Genomic DNA, 21,914 nt, shown 5'->3' with positions numbered 1-21,914 from the left:
TCATTCCTGTGGACCTTTGGAACAGAATTTTTAAACCTAGAGAACTTTGAAAACATCCGTGACCTTCCTTTGAACCTCATCGTTCAATATGACCATCGTATCGTTATGTAATTGCATTCACGAGAGAGGGAGAGTGTGCTAATATTTACAGATTGGGATCTTGCGCAAACTAATTTCAAATGTTTAAACTTCTTTGATGCCCGAGCAGCAGAGAAGTCTACAGTTTGTTGGCAAGAAATAGGAAGAGATGTATAACTAGTTCTAGCCCACAGCCAACAATGGCCTGTCTCATCAATCATCGCTACTTTTTTGCATATCTTTCATCCAATTCTTCTAAATCTCTCTATATCGCAGTCTATATCTCTTGCTTCCCTTATCCCAAACCAGCCTGAAGAACGGTCTCAACCCGAAACGTCACCCATTCCATTTTTCTGCCTGGCCCGCTGATTTACTCCAGCTTTTTGCGTCTATCTTCGGGTTAAACCAGCTTCTGCGGTTCCTTCCTATACATTTCGACTGCCCATGTGTTTAGTTTAGTTTAGTTTGGTTCAGGTCTGTGGAATTCTCTGCCTCAGAGGGCGGTGGAGGCAGGTGCTCTGGATACTTTCAAGAGAGAGCTAGATAGGGCTCTTAAAAATAGCGGAGTCAGGGGATATGGGGATTCTTATAGAAAATTACAAAATTCTTAAGGGGTTGGACAGGCTAAATGCAGGAAGATTGTTCCCGATGTCGGGGAAGTCCAGAACAAGGGATCACACAGTTTAAGGATAAGGGGGAAATCTTTTAGGACCGAGATGAGAAAAACATTTTTCACACAGATAGTGGTGAATCTCTGGAATTCTCTGTCACAGAAGGTAGTTGAGGCCACAGTTCATTGGCTATATTTAAGAGGGAGTTAGATGTGGCCCTTGTGGCTACAGGGATCAGGGGGTATGGAGAGAAGGCAGGGATGGGATACTGAGTTGGATGATCAGCCATGATCATATAGAATGGCTGTGCAGGCTTGAAGGGCCAAATGGCCTACTCCTGCACCTATTTTCTATGTTTCTATGGGGAGAAGGCAGGAACGGGGTACTGATTGGGGATGATCAGCCATGATCACATTGAATGGCGGTGCTGGCTCGAAGGGCCGAATGGCCTACTCCTGCACCCATTGTCTATTGTCTATTGATAGCATGGAAACAGGCCCTTCGGCCCACCGAGTCCACACTGACCAGTGATCCCCGCACACTTAACACTATTCTACACACATTCTCGGACAATTTACAATGATCATCTAATTTTGTTCTCCGTCACCTTATGTCAAACAGCGCTGCACTATCTACAGTAACCATTAAAAACCTTTGTCTAATTCCATTTTAAAACTTATTCCAAATCAGCTTATAGATTGAACTCAAAGGGATGTTCCAACAATTGATTGATAATCTCGTGATTATTTCCCCACGAATGCTTCCCAGAAAAAAAAGCCATTTGCCTGACACAGATTTACAAGATTAAACCCATTTCTCTTAAGTCGTGTGAGTTTCTGAAAGGAAATCGATGCTGATTTATGGCGATCTATCCTGCTTGACATCTCACTCGTGGATATAGATGCACCATACAATAATGAGCTGAGCATGCCTTTAAATGTATTTCCTGTAGGAAACAGAGCATCGAACAGTACCGCACATGGAACAGGCCCTTTGGCCCACACTGTCTATGCTATACATGATGTCAAGACTAACTCTTACCTTCCTGCACTTACTCCGAATCCCTCCATATCCATGCGCCCTATCTGAAGGTTTCTTAAATTGTGGTATTCATGACGGTTTCAGATAGTATGTAAGTAAGTACGTTTATTGGCCAAGTATTCACATACAAGGAATTTGCCTTGGCGCTCCGCCCACAAGTAACAACATGACATACAGTGACAGTTACCAGTGACTCAGAAAACAGTAAACATTAATAATAATAAAACACTAATGATAAAACACCGAAGGTACACAAAAATGCTGGAGAAACTCAGCGGGTGCAGCAGCATCTATGGAGCGAAGGAAATAGGCAACGTTTCGGGCCGAAACCCTTCTTCAGACTGATGAAGAAGTCACTGTCACAGAATGTTGACCCCTTCAATGATAAAACACCATTGATCAAGCATTTGAACCAACAAAATACCAGATCAAAGGGACATCGAAGTGCAGGGAATAGAGGGATATGAGAAGGGTCTCGACACGAAACGTCACCTATTCCTTCTCTCCAGAGGTGCTGCCTGTCCCGCTGAGTTACTCCAGCTTTTTGTATCGGTCTAGAGGGATATGGATCGTGTATCAAGTACAGGCAAATTAGATCAATTAAACTTGGGATCATGGAGGGCTCGTTCCTGTGTTGCACTAGTCTATGCTCTATGTTCTAAATGTCTGTATTATATCTACCTCACTAACCCCAGCAAAGTGTTCCAGGCTCCCCCCCCCCCCCCCCCCCCCCCCCCCCCCCCCCCCCCCCCCCCCCCCCCCCCCCACCCCCTTCAATGTAAAAACTTGCCCTGCATAATTCCTTTAAACTTTGCCTCTTTCACCTTAATGCTATGCCCTCTGTTATCTGATATTTCCATCCTGGGAAAAAGGTTCTGACTGTCTACCCCAGGGGGGGGCCGGCAACCTGTGGCCCCTGGGCCGGCAACATGTGGCCCCTGGGCCGGCAACATGCGGCCCCCGGGCCGGATCCGGCCCGCTACCAGAAATCATCCGGCCCGCAGGTGTATTTTTTTTTCCCAGTTAGTTTTCGCGACATGGGAACTGTAGCCAGTCCCTGGGGACACGAGCTGACCTGGGAACTGCAGAAAACTAATTGGACAAACACGTGGTATTAACACCAAGTGACGCACTGCGGCGATAGATATTCCCCGCCATCCACTCACAGACATGGCTCCTGGCCCCTATCCACAACAAGGTTGCCGACTCCTGATCTACCCTATCAAAGTCTCCCAGAATTTGTTATACTTCCATCAGGTCTCCCGTCTACCACCAGCGTTCCAGACAAAACAATCCATATCTGTCTAACCGCTCCCTGTAGCTAATACCCCCAATTCCAGCATCATTCCATGAAACTAGATTTTTGTCAATGTTCATTTACACGTGATCAGGTAATTGGTGGCAAGGCCAACAAGCATCTATTTATTGTCTTCCCCACGTTGCTTAGATAGCGCGTTTGCACAGCGGTAGAATTGCTGCTTTACAGCGCCAGAGACCCGGGTTGGATCCTGACCACGGGTGCTGCCTGCACGGAGCTTGTACCTTCTCCCCGTGACTGCGTGGGCACAAGTGACTGTGATTGACTACACGTGGCTCTGGTACACTTATGTAATAAAGTCACAGACAGATGGGTAATGAGGGATGCATTTATCCAGTCCCAACCTGTCACATGGTGGAGAGCTTATCTATTCTTCCCTTCCGCTTCTTGCCCTAATCAGGCAATTAAACACACCTTCAGCCCACAATGGGCTAGAAAGTCGAACAGGTTGACCCTTGGAGATAGAGGATTGACGTAATCCGTTCTGTAAGCCAAGATAAGGTTGGCATTGAGAGACTAGGAGGTTTGACAGGTTGGCGGTTGTCCATATCACCTCCGCATCAGGAAGAAGCAAGCGTGACCTTGTACACCAGCCTTTTAGTTTTAATTTAGCGTTTAGTTTTAGAGATATGGCGCGGGAACAGACCCTTCGAGTCCGCAGTGACCAGCGATCCCCGCACATTAACACTATCCTACACACACTAGGGGACAATTTTCAATTTCACCGAGCCTATTAACCGACAAACCTGCACGCCTGTGGAGTGTGGGAGGAAACCGAAGATCTCGGAGAAAACCCACGCAGGTCACGGGGAGAACGTGCAAACTCCGTACAGACAGCACCCGTAGTCGGGATCGAACCCGGGTCTCCGGCGCTGCAAGCATTGTTTTGGCGAGTTTAGAAAAAATGACATGTTGAAGACTTCCTTCCACTATGTTGAAGACTAGCTACAACTAGCTACAACTAGCTACAACTAACTTCGGGAAAATTGGACACCGAATAGTGGAGAGTGAAGACGATCTCCTTCGACCCCCCTTCAACTATGATGAAGACTCTCCACGATTACCTATAACTAACATGCCGACCCACTACGACTAAATCTACGGGTAAAAAAAGTATCGATTTTCCATGGCGACCTTTTTTTACTCGCGGGCGTTTTTCAACATGTTCAAAAAAACGCAGCGACCTAGCTGAGGCCTCGAGTACGCGGGGACCACTCTCGAGCATGAAGGAGAGTTACAAAGACCTCCTACTACCTCGTGTCGCCCATGCTGCGAGTATGAGTCGAGGGCAAACTCGGCAGAACTCACGGGTTGGGTCGCCCAAGTGGGACACCCCCTTTAGTAGGCGGCAACTCTACTACTGCTCCACCTTGTCTATCTTTGGAGCAAACCAGCATCTGCAGTTCCTTCCAACACAGAAACACGCGTTGATTTCCCCATTCACAATTGCCCGCCACTTACAACCATTGTATAGAGAAATGATCCTTAATGAATCGGGTGGTGTTGGAACTGTGTCTCTCTCTTCCTGCATTTAGACAACTTTTTCCTGAGAAGAAAATAGAATTCATTCGCTACAGTAAATGTCTGCTGCATTTTGCCATCACCCCAATGCATTTATATAACCTCAATTGCGTTACCCGGAGTCTATTGCATTTACTTAATGCATTTACACCAATGATTTATCCTGATGTTCAGTTGGACGTGAAGATCTGAAGAAAAATTACAGAATTAGATAACTTGCCTTTAGAAATCTTTAATGTGGTTTGCAAGCCTTTTAGCTTCAAAACATTTTTAACGTCCCAAAAAATTTAATTCTGCTTTTACTAAACCTAATAGAGCTCTGGTTCTCCGAATTCTCCATTGTTAGTTTAGTTTCGTTTTAGTCTCGAGACAGAGCACGGAAACAGGCCCTTCGGCCCACCGAGCCCACGCCGGCCAGCGATCAGCCCCGTGCACTAGCACTATCCTACACACTAGGGACAATTTACAATACTTACCGAAGCCAATTCGCCTACAAGCCTCGAAGGCGACACGGAACTGAGCAGATGCTGGAAAATCGAAGGTAGACAAAAAGCGCTGGAGAAACTCAGCGGGTGCAGCAGCATCTAGTTGGGTCGAAGGGCCTGTTTCCACGCTGTAATGAGTCTCTGACTCTGTGAATGATATCATAGCCTGCGCATCCACTCCCATGAGTCCTGGCAAAATCCCCGTAGAGGATGATTATATTTTATTGTCAATTTATTAATTTATTAGATAAATGTAGACAATGCAGGAGACAATCTATGGAGCGAAGGAAATAGGCAACGTTTCGGGTCGAAACCCTGAAGGAAAGTAACGTTTCGGGTAACGTTTCGGGTCGAAACCCGGAAGGAAATAGGTAACGTTTCGGGTCGAAACCCGGAAGGAAATAGGCAACGTTTCGGGTCGAAACCCGGAAGGAAATAGGCAACGTTTCGGGTCGAAACCCGGAAGGAAATAAACGAAACCCGGAAGGAAATAGGCAACGTTTCGGGTCGGAAGGAAATCGAAACCCGGAAGGAAATAGGTAACGTTTCGGGTCGAAACCCGGAAGGAAATAGGTAACGTTTCGGGTCGAAACGTTTCGGGTCAAAACCCGGAAGGAAATAGGCAACGTTTCGGGCCGAAACCCTGAAGGAAATAGGTAACGTTTCGGGTCGAAACCCGGAAGGGTTTCGACCCGAAACGTTGCCTATTTCCTTTGCTCCATAGATTGTCTCCTGCATTGTCTACATGTATCTAATAAATTAATAAATTGATAATAAAATATAATCATCCTCTACGGGGATGTTGCCAGGACTCATGGGAGTGGATGAGCAGGCTAGGATATCATTCATATAGAGTCAGAGACTCATTACAGCGTGGAAACAGGCCCTTCGACCCAACTTGGCATGGGCATTGTGTTCCTGTGCGGTTCCTGACCAAATTCTATGTCCTTTGTGTGTGAATGTAGTGATTCATCAGTCTGACCTAAATTGCTTTTTGTCCACCCATCACCCTGGGCAAAGTCGGAATAGAGTCTCCAATATCCTGTCTGTCTGTGCAACGTTGCCCTTCCCTGCTCCGTTGTTTGTGATAGAGAGTGTTCAGTGGGGGCCAACGCTTCCAGCCAGCGGGGTGTGGCCCCAATTTCCCTTCTACAATGAACCTTGTTATGTTAAATCCGTGAAGGCAAACAGCCAGGCCAATCCTTCCTCTATCAGATTTCTAAAGATGCATTCCTCCTCCTTAATGAGGGAACGTGAGCAGTTCTGTGCATTCTACTGCAACCTGGTGTGATGTTGCCCTGACCTTGTCACTGGAGATGGTGCAGAGGAGATTCACCAGGATGTCTCCTGGCTTGGAGCAGGTCAACCATAAGGACTCTTTAGGCGACTGCCAGGGACTAATTTAAATGGAATTCACCCACGACGCCTGGCGACAACATTCGACAGCAAATAATGTCGCCACTGTGCTGGAATCTTTTCAACAAGTTGAAAATTTTGAGGCAGTCGCCAAAAAATGGGCACACACATACACACGCACACACTTACATACACACACGTACACACACATATGCACGGCTTGCACGCATGCACATGCATGCATGCACACACACACACACACACACACACACACGTGTACACACGTACACACACACACAGCTTGCACGCACACACATGCATGCATACACACACACACACATACACATGCACATGTACACAAGCATATGCACAGCTTGCATGCACACACATGCATGCCTACACACACGCACGCACACATACACACGCACATGTACACAAGCATATGCACAGCTTGTACGCACACTTGCATGCATGCACACACACACGCCCACATACACACACACACACGCACACATGTACAGATGCTTATGCACAGCTCGCGCACGCACACACGTGCACACACAAGGACATGTGCACGCACACACACTCACATGACCACACACACACACACACTTACATACACACACACACGTACACACACATATGCACAGCTTGCATGCACACCCATGCACACGCACACACACACGCATACACACACGCGCACACAAGCACATGTGCACGCACACACAAACATCCACACACACAATTGAGGAGGATATCACACTCATGGCCAATTTTACTGATGCACAGAAGCGTTACATGAGCCAACATTGATATCACAAAGGATGCAAACCTTCAGTTCCCATCATCAAGGGGAATTGATTAACGATGACATGATTCATGTCTAGTTTCTGCTGTCTCTGCAGAAATAAAACCAGTGAAAGGAGACGTAAATATGTGGATGTGATGTGCTGGCTGCCAGGAACTAAGTGTGTTAGTCAGCATCTACTCAGGGAGCTATTGATTAGTCGACCAAGGGTTGAAAGATCCAAGAAGCGTTCATCATGAGACATCGATCAATCAAAAGTATTGCTATTAGTGGAGGAGGTCAGTGCGTCTGTGGACAATCTAGACCAAGAATGATTATAGACAGGAGACAAAGTGTTGGGGGATGATGGTGGTGCAGCAGTAGAGTTACTGCCTCACAGCACCAGGCACTTGATCATGGCCACGGGAGCTGTCTATACGGAGTTTCCACTATCTCCCTGTGACCTGCGTGGGTTTGCTCCAGATGCTCTGGCTTCCTCCCACACTCCAAAGACGTCCAGGTTTGTAGGTTGACACAAAATGCTGGAGTAGCTCAGCGGGACAGGCAGCATCTCTGGAGAGAAGGAGGGAAGGGGGAAGTTTCGGGTCAAGACCCTTCTTGAAGAACGGTCAACAGTCTTGCAGAAGGGCCTCAACCCGAATCATCACCCATTCCTTCTCTCTAAAGATGCTGCCTGTCCCGCTGAGTTACTCCAGCATTTTGTGTCTATCTTCAGTTTAAGCCAGCATCGGCAGTTCCAAAGTTTCAGGTTAATTGGCTATGGTTAAATTGTAAAGTGCGTGGGACTGCTCCACCTATACGCTCCTGCCCGGTGCCTCAGGTCAGCGGATCAGCTGCTCCTTGAGGTACCAAGGTCTAAGCGGAAGCTCAGAGGGGATAGAGCCTTTTCTGTTGTTGCCCCGGCACTCTGGAACACCTTGCCGCTGCAGATCAGACAGGCCCCTTCACTGTCCATCTTTAAATCCTCCCTAAAAACTCACTTTTATTCACTGGCTTTCGACACTGGCTGAGACATTGTTCCTGTTTTTAGTGCTTTTAATGTCTTTTAATTTTTACTGTTTTTATAGTCCTGTCGTCTTAATGGTTTTAGTAGTTTGTAATAACTTTTTGTTGACTTCCCATGTACAGCACTTTGTGGTAACTGATGTTGTCTAAAAGCGCTTTATAAATAAAGTTATTATTATTATTATTATTATTATAGTGTGAAGGGCCTGTCCCATTTGGATGTTATTTGCGTGTCACTCAGATGGTGCGCGAAGATTTTGTACATCCCAAAATCCCGGGGGGCTGCGCGAGACCGTGCGTCACTGCCCACGTCACCACGCACCCTGCGCACGTAATGCGTCTGGATGTGTAAATCACGCCCAAGTGTGCCCTTAAATGTACGGCGCGATCGCTGCTTGCCGCGGATTCGGAGAATCTACCTGTTAAACATTTTAACCCCCCTCCCATTCACACAAGGGTCTGAAGAAGGGTTTTCGGCCCGAAACGTTGCCTATTTCCTTCGCTCCATAGATGCTGCTGCACCCGCTGAGTTTCTCCAGCACTTTTGTGTACCCACATTGACCTTCCTGTCCTGGGCCTCCTCCATTGCCAGAGAGAGGCCATGTACAAACTGGAGGAACAGCACCTCAAATTCTGGAGATGCTGGAGAAACTCAGCGGGCGCAGCAGCATCTATGGAGCGAAGGAAATAGGCAACGTTTCGGGCGAAACCCGAAGGGTTTCGACCCGAAACGTTGCCTATTTCCATCAGGGTTTCGACCCGAAACGTTGCCTATTTCCTTCAGGGTTTCGACCCGAAACTTTGCCTATTTCCTTCAGGGTTTCGACCCGAAACGTTGCCTATTTCCTTCAGGGTTTCGACCCGAAACGTTGCCTATTTCCTTCAGGGTTTCGACCCGAAACGCTGCCTATTTCCCTCGCTCCATAGATGCTGCTGCACCCGCTGAGTTTCTCCAGCTTGGCCAATGGTATAAAAACTGAACTTTTCATTATTAGTTTAGTATAGAGGCACAGCACGGAAACAGGCCCTTCGGCCCACCGAGTCCGTGCCGACCAGCGATCCCCGCACACTAGCACTATCCTACACACACACACACACACTAGCGACCTTTACACCAAGCCAATTAACCTACAAACCCGCACGTCTTTGGAGTGTGGGAGGAAACCGAAGACCTCGGAGACAAACCCGCGCAAGTTCACGGGGAGAACGTGCAAACTCTGCACAGACAGCACCCGTAGTCGGGATTGAACCCGGGTCTCTGGCGCTGTGAGGCAGCAACTCTACCGCTCCGATCTCAAGCAGAAGGGTTAATGCCAATTCTAATCTGAGATGCACAGGCTGGAGAATTATTGTTAATAGGGGAGGCTGTCTAGACTAGGATTGCTTTCTCTGGAACAACAGACCCTGAAGGCATATCTAGGCAAGTCGAGTAAAATCATTCGAAAAAAGACAGTGCAAATCTGTGTCATAAAATTCTATGAAGGGATTGATTGCAATGACATGCGTTTATTCAACAACACCAATAACATACTGATGCTGGAATGTTTAAGAAGGAACTGCAGATGCTGAATGAATGCCTCCAGTTTTTGTTTCAGACTTCCAGCATCAGTAGGTAGACAAAAATGCTGGAGAAACTCAGCGGGTGCAGCAGCATCTATGGAGCGAAGGAAATAGGCAACGTTTCGGGCCGAAACCCGGAAGGGTTTCGACCCGAAACGTTGCCTATTTCCTTCAGGGTTTCGACCCGAAACGTTTCCTATTTCCATCAGGGTTTCGACCCGAAACGTTGCCTATTTCCTTCAGGGTTTCGACCCAAAACGTTGCCTACTTCCTTCGCTCCATAGATGCTGCTGCACCCGCTGAGTTACTCCAGCATCTTTATGTACCTACTGATGCTGGAAGTCTGAAACAAAAACTGGAGGTATTCAGTTAGTTTGGTAGGACGTGGGAGAGAGACCAAGTGTGTGTAGGAAGGAACTGCAGATGCTGGTTTACACCGAAGATAGACACAAAATGCTGGAGTAACTCAGCGGGACAGGCAGCATCTCTGGAGAGAAGGAATGGGTGACGTTTTGGGTCGAGACCTTTCTAGTTCTGCTTTCAGATCAACGGCAAACATCAGGATGAAACATTCAGTGATATAAAACATTAGCTTGTTTCTGTCTCTAAGATACAATGTCACTATTTCCAGTCACAGAGTGATACTGTGTGGAAAGAGGCCCTTCGGCCCAACTTGCCCACACCGGCCAACATATCCCAGCTACACTAGTCCCACCTGCCTGGTTTGCTCCATATCCCTGCAAACCTGTCCTATCTATGTACCTGTCCAACTGTTTCTTAAACGTTGGGATAGTCCCTGCCTCAACTACCTCCTCTGGCAGCTCGTTCCATTCACCCACCACCCTTTGTGTGAAAAAGTTACCCCTCAGATTCCTATTAAATCTTTTCTTCTTCACCTTGAACCTGTGTCCTCTGGTCCTCGATTCCCCTACTCTGGGCAAGAGACTCTGTGCTTCTGCCCGATCTATTCCTCTTATGATTTTATAAAAAGTGTTTTATTGAATTCAGATATTGGCTTGAACGTAACAGGATGATGCAGATGCTTCAGTTACTTACAAGTTTTGTAATCACTTCACATCTTAGTTTAGTTTAGAGATACAACATGGAAACAGGCCATTCGGCCCACCGAGTCCGTGCCGACCAGCGATCACCCGTACACTGGTTCTATGTCCTACACACTAGGGACAACGTTATGAAGAAGACCTCCTCTATTAGATAGTCATGGTTTTCGAGATATAATGTGGAAACAGGCCATTCGGCCCACCGAGTCCGTGCTGAACCCGTACACTAGTTCCATGTTATTCCACATTCTCATCCACTCCTGCACACAATTTTTGCAGAAGTCAATTAGCCTATAAACCAGCACGGCCCGGGAATGTGGGAGGAAAGCGGAGCGCCCGGAGAAAACCCACTCTGTCCCAGGGACAACATGCAAAAACTCCACACCCGACCGAGGCCAGGATCGAACCCGGGTCTCTGGCGCTGTGAGGCAGCAGCTCTACCGGCTGTGCCACTGTGCCCGCCCTCAACGCCAACACTTCAAGAGTGGATACAAGGAACTGCAGATGCTGGTTTGCAAAAAAAAGACACAAAGTCGTGGAGTAACTCAAGGGGTCAGGCAGCTTGTCAGAGAACGTGGAGAGGTGGCATTTCAGGACAGGATCTTAGCGGAAAATTCAGTAATGGGGCTAAGAGCCTCTATATAAACTGGATAATCCCCTTAATTACAGCCAAGAGTCAAGAGTGTGTTATTGTCATGTGTCCCAGATAGAACAAGGACATTCTTACTTGTAGCAGCACAACGGAATATGTAAACATAGTACACAGTGAATATAATCAATGAGAAAATAAGTTGTGTGTGCATATGTGTGTATATATATATATATAAACACACACATATGTGAACACATATACACATATATGTACATACACACACACATATATATACATAAAAAGCAAACAAACAAAAATAGTGTGAAAAGACAAATCCAATGCCCACAAGTCTATTGTAGTTTGAGGTTGGCGTGTTTAATATCCCGATGGCTGTGAGGAAGAAGCTGTTCCTGAACTTGGACGTTACAGTTTTCAGGCTCCTGTACCTTCTTCCCGATGGCAGTGGTGAGATGAGTCTGTGGTCAGGGTGATGCTGGCTGTCTTATTGAGTCCGCGCCGACCAGTGATCCCCGCACACTAACACTATCCTACACACACGAGGGGACAATTTACAACTATGCCAAGCCAATCAACCTACAAACCTGTACATCTTTCATGGAGTTGGGGAGTGAACCAAAGATCTCGGGGAAAACCCACGCAGGTCACGGGGAGAAGGTACAAACTCCGTACAGGCAACACCCGTAGTCGGGATCGAACCCGGGTCTCCAGCGCTGTGAGGCAGCAACTCAACCGCTGCGCCACCGTGCCATGGCCAATAAATAGCTTCTTGGATCAGGATTTTGTGATTTACACGGCCGAAAGGAAAGGATTAATGGAAACTGTACCGAACGCCAACTGCAGTCAAAATCTAGATGCCATCTCAATAGGATAGCAGTCACATTAAAATGTGCTTGCTTAAAAGATATTGCAGGCAGCAAAACCTCATACTTGCTTCCTGCAATACACCATTTAAAATCTGCAAAATATAAATATGCATGAAAGCCAAAGTCTCTGGCTGGGGGGTTGAAGGACACAAGATAATTAAGTGTACGAGTCGGCACATGAAGGGTTAACGGTGATGTTCCTGACTACAGATCAGGTTACTATGACCATATAAAACCCTCTTCACACCAAATTGAGCTTATCCACACACACACACACACACACACACACACACAAACACACACACACACACACACACACACACACACACACACACACACACACACACACACACACACACACACACACACACACACACACACACACACACACACACACACACACACACACACACACACACACACACACACACACACACACACACACACACACACACACACACACACACACACACACACACACACACACACACACACACACACACACACACACACACACACACACACACACACACACACACACACACACACACACCACACACACACCCACACACTCTGCATAAAACTTAGTCAAAGATAATTTCTATTAATTCTCACCCCTTATAAAACCTTACACCCCTTTCTATTTATTCTCACCCCTTATACACCCCATGCAGATTTAAAGAAACAGACATTTGCTTGGGCATCTATCTCACACAAACGGCGACTCTGTAGGGATTTAAGTTTCCCACTTACTCATGCCGGTTCTCAAGACAACCTCGCGCTTCTTCAGTTTTAAGGAACTTTTAATCTTCCAGCTTCCAGCACAGATTTGAGGCAAGAGTTGGTTCCGCTCACAAGAAGTAAGAGAGAGAGAGGCTGGTGGCTGGTTCAGTGTGGTCGGGTAACCTATCCCCACCCTCTGCTCAGCTGAGAGAGGGGAAAAAAAGGTTACTTTCAGCTCAAGAGAGAGCCTGTGATCACTATGGAGGCTGGACTAGTCTGCGTCCAATTGATTTTCAGTAGCGAGCTTTTGAACAGCGATTAGGCCACATCTGTGGGAGGTTTAGATAAACAGAAAACTATGATTCATCTCCACTATTCTCGCCTTTCATTCAGAGAAAAAAGGCTCAGATGGTTAGGATTGGGGTCAGACACAGGAGCTCTCAATTCATCCGTCTACCTTCAATAACAAAACGATTTAACCCTTTATATTCAAGAAGGAACTGCAGATGCTGGATAATCGAAGGTAGACAAAAATGCTGGAGAAACTCAGCAGGTGAGGCAGCATCTGTGGAGCGAAGGAAATAGGCAACGTTTCGGGCCGAAACCCTATCTTCAGACTGATTAACCCTTTATCTTTCATAGGAGCGAAATTAGGTGCAGGAAATAGGCAACGTTTCGGGCAACTCGTAAACCTTCTCTCATACCCTCAGACTTGATTTAACTCCCCTTAAATATTAACTGGCCTCAACTACCCTCTGTGGCTTTCATTGATATTATCTCTCCCCCCGAGAAAAAGTTAAATATACAAATGATACAAGATGCCGGAGTAACTCAGCGGGACAGGCAGCATCTCTGACAAAAAGGAATAGATGACGTTTCGGGTTGAGACCCTTCTTGAGAGTCAGGGGAGAGGGAAACTAGAGGTATGAAAAAGTGCAGAACAAGTCACTGCAGGATAGACAAAAATGCTGGAGAAACTCAGCGGGTGAGGCAGCATCTATGGAGCGAAGGAATAGGTGACGTTTCAGGTCGAGACTCTTCTTCAGACTCTGAAGAAGTTTTGTCTACCTTCGATTTTTCCAGCATCTGCAGTTCTTGCTTAATCATGACAGGATTCATTGCACCTTGGAAAGTTCAGCTCAGTTGCGTTGAGTATATTGTCACATGTACCGAGCTACAGTGAAAAGATTTTGTTGCGTGCTAACCAGACTTTAAAGGACTTCATCTTGGAAGTACATAAGAGAAAATCAATCACTGAACAGCAGACAGATGGGAAGGTTTGCAGATGTGCGGGGCAGATTTTTTTTAATACAGATAGCAGTGGGGGACCTGGAACAGCATTGACTGTGCATTAAATGTCTAGGTATTAATGAACCTTGGAGTGCAAGTTCCTAGTTCCCTAAAAGGGATAATACAGGTGATCTTTCTAGGCCAAAGGAACTGCAGTTGCTACAGAAGGCTGTGGAGGCCAAGTCAGTGGATATTTTTAAGGCAGAGATAGATAGATTCTTGATTAGTACGGGTGTCAGGGGTTTTGGGGAGAATGGGGTTAGGAGGGAGAGATAGATCAGCCATGATTGAATGTCCAAGTAGACTTGATGGGCTGAATGGCCTAATCCTGCTCCTGTCACTTATGACCTTATGACCCTATGTTCTAATCGTGTGTGGAACATACAGTGCTGGAGTAACTCAGCGGGTCAGGCAGCATCTCTGGAGGACATGGATAGGCGACGTTTCAGGACGGGACCCTTCTTCAGGCTGATCATAGAGAGAGAGAGAGAGCTTGAATAGTGGTGGGGTTGGGACATGGATGGATCAATATGACCTTCACACTTGTATCTGAAGAAGGGTTTCGGCCCGAAACGTCGCCTATTTCCTTCGCTCCATAGATGCTGCTGAATCTGATGCTGCTGCACCCGCTGAGTTTCTCCAGCATTTTTGTCTACCTCCGAATATCACTTGCCTAGACCCAAATTGGTTACAATTTTACCAAAGCCAATTAACCTCTAAACCCCCATGTCTTTGGAGTGTGGGAGGAAACCGAAGATCTCGGAGAAAACCAACGCAGGTCCCGGGGAGAACGTACAAACTCCGTACAGACAGCGCCCGTAGTCGGGATCGAACCCGGGTCTCCGGCGCTGTGAGGCAGCGATTCATGGCCCCAGGTGACGTTTCTCCAACGCGCATTCATAGAAATTCTACACAGCTCATTGATGGACATGAAATGGTTCCAAAATGCCATGGTGACCATGGTGAATGACATCAATGCTTCATGACCACGCTGAGGAGACACGTCAAAATCAGACAGAAATGAATAAGCCTCTGTAATTGCATTAGCATAATTAAACCCGAATATGTTTTTGCACTGGTTCGTTGGAAAGATACCAATGGAATATTAGTTTCCTTGAATTTTGCAGTTAATTTATCATTAATTTTAACTGTACAATTGTTTGACTAAATCACCCTGAAGTCTCTGTTTGACTTTCACACAGTGACGCAGAGACACTGACTCACAGCGCCAGAGATCCAGGTTCGATGCTGTCCATGTGGAGTTTGCACGTTCTCCCTGCGACTGCGTGGGTTTCCTCCGGGTGCTCTGGTTTCCTCCCACAACTCAAAGACGTGCCGGTTTCTGGGTTAATTGGCCCCTCGTGTGCAGGGAGTGGATGCGAACAAATGTGAATGGGTGATCGATGGCCAGCAGGGAGCCGATGGGCCAAAAGGCCTGTTTCCATGTTGTAACTATGCTGTGACACCACACTATTCTCTGCAATGCTGTGTCATACAGTGCATTGAGAAAGTATTCAGACCCCTTCACTTTTTCCACATTTTGTTACATTACAGCCTTATTCTAAAATTGGTTACAGTCATTTTTTTTTATCATCAATCTACGCACAATACCTCATAATATAAAAGCAAAAACAAGTGTTTAGTAATTATTGCAAAATAATTAAAAATAAATAACTGAAACATCACATTTACGTAAGTATTCAGACCTTTTGCTGTGACTCTCAAAATTGGGGCATCGTGTTTCCATTGATTATCCTTGATAGGAGTCTACAAGTGGTAAATTAAATTGATTGGACATGATTTGGAAAGGCACACACCTGTCTATGTAAGGTCCCAGTGCATGTCAGAGCAAAAAACAAGCCATGAAGACGAAGGAATTGTCCGTAGACCTCCGAGACAGGATTGTGTTGAGACACAGATCTGGGGAAGGGTATAAAACATTTTTAGGAGCATTGCAGGCCCCGAAGAGCACAGTGGCCTCCGTCATTCTTAAATAGAACTTTGAAACCACCAGGACTCTTCATAGAGCCTGGCCAAACTGAGCAATCGGGGGAGAAGGGCCTTAGGATAGAGACTTACTAACATATTCAGGGAGGTGACCAAGAACCCGATGGTCACTCTGACAGAGCTCCAGAGTTCCTCTGTGGAGATGGGAGAAACTTCCAGAAGGACAACTATATCTGCAGCACTCCACCAATCAGGCCTTTATTGTAGAGTGGCCAGACAGAAGCCACTCCTCAGTTAAAGGCACATGACAGCCCTGCTTGGAGTTTGCCAAAAGGCACCTAAACAAGATTCGCTGGCCTGATGAAACCAAGATTGAACTCTTTGGCCTGAATGCCAAGTGTCACGTCTGGAGGAAACCAGGCACCGTTCATCACCTGGCCAATACCATATCTACGGTGAAGCATTGTGGTGGCAGCATCATGCTGTAGGGATGTTTTTCAGCGGTAGGAACTGGGAGACCAGTCAGGATCGAGGTAAAGATGAACGGAGCAAAGTATAGAGAGATCCTTGATGAAAACCTGCTCCAGAGCGTTCAGGACCTCGGACTGGGGCAGACGTTCACCTTCCAACAGGACAACGACCTAAAGCTCACGTCCAAGACAACGCAAGAGTGGCTTTGTGACAAGTCTGTGAATGTCCTTGAGTGGCCCGGCCAGAGCCCGGACTTGAACCCGATCGAACATCTCTGGAGGGATCTGAAAATAGCCGTGCATCGACACTCCCCATTCAATCTGACAGAGCTTGAGAGGATCTGCAGAGAAGAATGGGATAAATGACCCAAGTACAGGTGTGCCAAGCTTGTAGCGTGATACCCAAGAAGACTTAAGGTTGTAATCATTGCCAAAGGTGCCTCAATAAAGTACTGAGCAAAGGGTCTGAATACTTATGTAAATGTGATATCTCAATTATTTATTTTAAATTATTTTGCAAAAATTTCTAAACACCTGTTTTCACTTATTTTATTGTGGGCTATTGTGTGTAGATTGCTGATAAAAAAAAATGAATTTAATCCATTTTAGAATAAGGCTGGAATGTAACAAAATGTGGAAAAAGTGAAGGGGTCTGAATGCTTTCTGAATGCACTGTATATTCACTGCCCACTGACCCACAGCTGACAATACACTGTGCAGTAAAATGTTACGCCATCCTACATATTGCTGAGTTCTACACTCAACCTTTAGAGCTTTGTGTATTGTATCTCAAGCCCTTCCTTCCATGGACAGGTGAAGACGGTTCGTTTCATAGCCACACAGCAGTGGCATGCCACATTTTGTCCTTTACTTGGGAATGAGAAAGTTGGCAGCCCTGCTTGAATCTGACTTCCTGACTTTGTTGGGCAAGATGCCAGTGTGTTATCTGCTGTGTTTGGTTCTAAGGGCAGGGCACTCCTAGACTGCTGAGGGACATTGTGTGTCTCTCTCCAGACTCTGTTATTAACCTGCTCCCTACAGCTGGGGCACGTCACAAAGATTGTTAAGGGTTTGGACACGCTAGAGGCAGGAAACATGTTCCCGATGGTACACAAAAATGCTGGAGAAACTCAGCAGGTGCAGCAGCATCTATGGAGCGAAGGAAATAGGCAACGTTTTCGGGCCGAAACCCGAAAGGGTTTCGACCCAAAACGTTTCCTATTTACATCAGGGTTTCGTCCCGAAACGTTGCCTATTTCCTTCGCTCCATAGATGCTGCTGCACCCGCTGAGTTTCTCCAGCACTTTTGTCTACCTTCGATTTTCCAGCATCTGCAGTTCCTTCTTAAACACCATGTTCCCGATGTTGGGGGAGTCCAGAACCAGGGGCCACACACACACACAGTTTAAGAATAAGGGGTAAGCCATTTAGAACGGAGACGAGGAAACACTTTTTCTCACAGAGAGTGGTGAGTCTGTGGAATTCTCTGCCTCAGAGGGCGGTGGAGGCAGATTCTCTGGATGCTTTCAAGAGAGAGTTAGATAGGGCTCTTAAAGATAGTGGAGTCAGGGGATATGGGGGAGAAGGCAGGAACGGGGTACTGATTGGGGATGATCAGCCATAATCACATTGAATGGTGGTGCTGGTTCGAAGGGCCGAATGGCCTACTCCTGCACCTATTGTCTATTGTCTATTGACTCGAAACGTCACCCATTCCTTCTCTCCAGAGATGTCGCCTGTCCCAATGAGAGTTACTCCAGCATTTTGTGTTCGACTAGTCCGCATCGCAACCTACAAGATTCACACATTCAGCAAACGCTGCCCTCAAGTGGCCATTGATAGAAATACCTCCCAACTCAATCATAGAAACATAGAAACATAGAAAATAGGTGCAGGAGTAGGCCATTCGGCCCTTCGAGCCTGCACCGCCATTCGATATGATCATGGCTGATCATCCAACTCAGTATCCCATACCTGCCTTCTCTCCATACCCCCTGATCCCTTAGCCACAAGGGCCACATCTAACTCCCTCTTAAATACAGCCAATGAACTGTGGCCTCAACTACCTTCTGTGGCAGAGAATTTCACAGATTCACCACTCTCTGTGTGAAAAATGTTTTCCTCATCTCGGTCCTAAAAGATTTCCCCCTTATCCTTAAACTGTGACCCCTTGTTCTGGACTTCCCCCAACATCGGGAACAATCTTCCTGCATCTAGCCTGTTCAACCCCTTAAGAATTTTGTAAGTTTCTATAAAATCCCCACTCAATCTTGCTAGGCACCGCACTGCACACTAGCCGCTTTCCTCAGCAACCATGAGCCTTTACCAATGCATTGGTCTTTGCACTATTTCTCAGCATTAAGGGGGGGAAAAGATTAAATAGGAATCTGAGGAGTAACTTTTTCACACAAAGGGTGGTGGGTGTATGGAACACACTGCCGGAGGTGGTAGTTGAGGCTGGGGCTATCCCAACATTTAAGAGACAGTTAGACAGGTACATGGATGGGTAGAATATGGGGGATATGGACCAAATATGGGCTGGTGTAGCTGGGACATGTTGGCCGGTGTGGTCAAGTTGGGCCCATTCTAAGTGGAGTCTGCTGTGCCCACCCTCATACATAGGTCTGGAGTCACATATAGGACAACTCTTACCTGATGATCAGTCTGAAGAAGGGTCTCGACCTGAAACATCACCCATTCCTTCTCTCCATAGATGCTGCCTGTCCCGCTGAGTTACTCCAACACTTAGTGTCTATCTCTAATATTAAATCTCTAAAATTAAAAACGTGTGTGTGAATGTGCGACGCATTTGTGCATGCGTGTGTGCGTGCTTATATATGTGCGCCTAAGCATGTGTGTGTGCACGCGTGTACATGTGTGCCTAGGCATGTGTGTGTGCATGTGTGTGTGAGAATGACCACTCTTCCTTTTGCAAAATCAAGTTTTGTTTAGTTTAGTTTAGAGATACAGCGCGGAAACACCGGGTCCCCGCCGACCAGCGATCCCCGCACACTAACACTATCCTACACCCACTAGGGTCAATTTACATTTAGTCCAAGCCAATTAACCTACAAACCTGTACATCTTTGGAGTGTGGGAGGAAACCGAAGATCTCGGAGAAAACCCAGGCAGGTCACGGGGAGAAGGTACAAACTCTGTACAGACAGCGCCCATAGTCGGGATCGAACCCGGGTCTCCGGCGCTGCGAACACTGTATTGGACCTGTCCCACTATACAAGTTTACCCAAGAGCTCTCCCGAGTTTAAAAACAAACTTGTGGTGAGTATGTAGAATGTACGTATCGGGTACGTCAGAGCTCGGGGACGTCTCTTAGCGGCTCGTAACGCTAACGGCAGGTACTCGGGAAACGCGGTAAGCTTTTGAAGACTCGTGAAGATTTTTCAACATGTTGACAAATGTCCACGAGAGCCCTGGGTACCCACGAGCGGCCATTACCGTAATTCTCGGGGAATCTCGGGAGAATGAGCTCGTACAGTGGGACAGCCCCTTTAGGCAGCAACTCTACCTCTGCGCCACTGTTCAAGTCACCGAAACCGATTACTCTTTGCGAGAATATAGTCTACTATATGAAGCAGAGATTGAGAGCAGTAGAAGTTTATTTGGCTTAAAAAAAATCATTCACATGAATGTCAAAGAGAGATGACCAAAATATACAGAAATATCATAAGTAGCATTATTTGAGGTATTGGTGTCAACTATTCTAATTACCAGTTAATGCATAATATCAATACAGTCAATTCACACAAATGAATACAAATCGCTAATAAAAGACTTACAGCATGTTACTGCATGGCCAGTCTACATTCCAAATCTTGATTAACAAGTTCACAGATCTTGATATTGCTTTTGTGTTGCTAACATTTTTGATACAGGATTCCATGGTAACCGCCTGAAACTGTTGTTTGGCTCATTTGTGCCTTTTCTCCGATTGTTTCGACGAGTCCACAACTTTTCGATTTTTAAATTAAAAAATATTTTTTTTTTAAATCTCTGAACTGTTGTAAGAGGTAGCTATAAAACGGCTTTCGTACTTTTGTAATGTTAAAAAAAATGAAACACGGTACATTGTAACACTTAAAATTAAAAAATTAAAACGAGTGAGGCAAAAAGGTTTGCCTTCCCGCCTGTGAATGCCACATCCTTGACCGGGTTAGAGTTGAAACCTGGCACCTATAGATTTGTACTTATTTTGAAGAACTCCCTGATCTTTAGTGCTCGATTCAGGGTTGTGTTAATGCACTGTACACTCTTTATGCTGCCCGTCTTGGCTTGGCTTTGAACATAGGAAGGGTTGGCCTTCCATTTTGATGCTTGGTGTTTAACTGATACAGCGTTGGAAATGGGACCATCGCTCCACTGAGTCTGCACTGACCATCGATCACCCAGCCCTGCTCCCTGCACGCTCCCGTTCATCGACAAGAGGGCCAGTGGACCTGCAAACCTGCGCGTCTTTGGGATGTGGGAGGAAGCCGGAGGGCCTGGAGGAAACCCGCCCGGTCACAGGGAGAACGTGCAAACTCCACAAAGCCAGCACCTAAGGCGGGGGTTCAGCCGGGTCTCTGGTGCTGTGAGGCAGATACAGTCGGAGTCGGATACAGTCAGTCAGAAACTGATACAGTTAGACAGATACAGTCAGAAACAGATAGTCAGAAACAGATAGTCAGGAGCTGATACAGTCAGACGGATACAGTCAGAAACAGATACAGTCAGAAACTGATACAGTCAGAAACTGATACAGTTAGACAGATCGAGTTGGAGTCACATCCTAGACCCAGATTTGAACCGCTTTCGCTGCCCCTTGTTTCATCATTCAAGAGAGAGTTAGATTTAGCTCTGAGGGCTAACGGAATCAAGGGATGTGGGGAGAAAGCAGGAACGGGGTACCGATTCTGGATGATCAGCCATGATCATATTGAATGGCGGTGCTGGCTCGAAGGGCCCAAATGCATCTATCTTCCATGTTTCATCCACCTCCCATCGGCAATGTTCAAATCCGTACAGCCTACATTTGGAGTTTGTCTGGAAAAGTGCCGTCTACAAGACTAGGGCGATCTCGCCAACGTCTTCCGGGCTTATTCCTTATGCCCCTGTCCCACATAGGAAACCCGAACGGAAGCCTCTGGAGACTTTGCGCCCCTCCCAA

The 21,914-nt window shown here is 46.6% G+C and overlaps 1 protein-coding gene across 1 annotated transcript in view; it reads right to left on the bottom strand.

Annotated features, from left to right (window-relative positions):
- The window catches only part of LOC129713684 (synaptotagmin-4), a 31,152-nt gene extending 17,512 nt beyond the window's left edge, over positions 1-13,640 (bottom strand). The window contains exon 1 of the mRNA XM_055662944.1: positions 13,074-13,640. Coding sequence (XP_055518919.1) covers positions 13,074-13,077 — 4 coding nt within the window. The 5' untranslated portion in view covers positions 13,078-13,640. The remainder of the gene's footprint in view (positions 1-13,073) is intronic.
- Positions 13,641-21,914: the final 8,274 nt, after the last annotated feature.

The sequence above is a fragment of the Leucoraja erinacea genome, chromosome 36 (assembly GCF_028641065.1).
Source record: "Leucoraja erinacea ecotype New England chromosome 36, Leri_hhj_1, whole genome shotgun sequence".
In the NCBI taxonomy this organism is placed as follows: domain Eukaryota; kingdom Metazoa; phylum Chordata; class Chondrichthyes; order Rajiformes; family Rajidae; genus Leucoraja; species Leucoraja erinaceus.
This window is presented reverse-complemented; position numbering and strand designations above follow the sequence as displayed.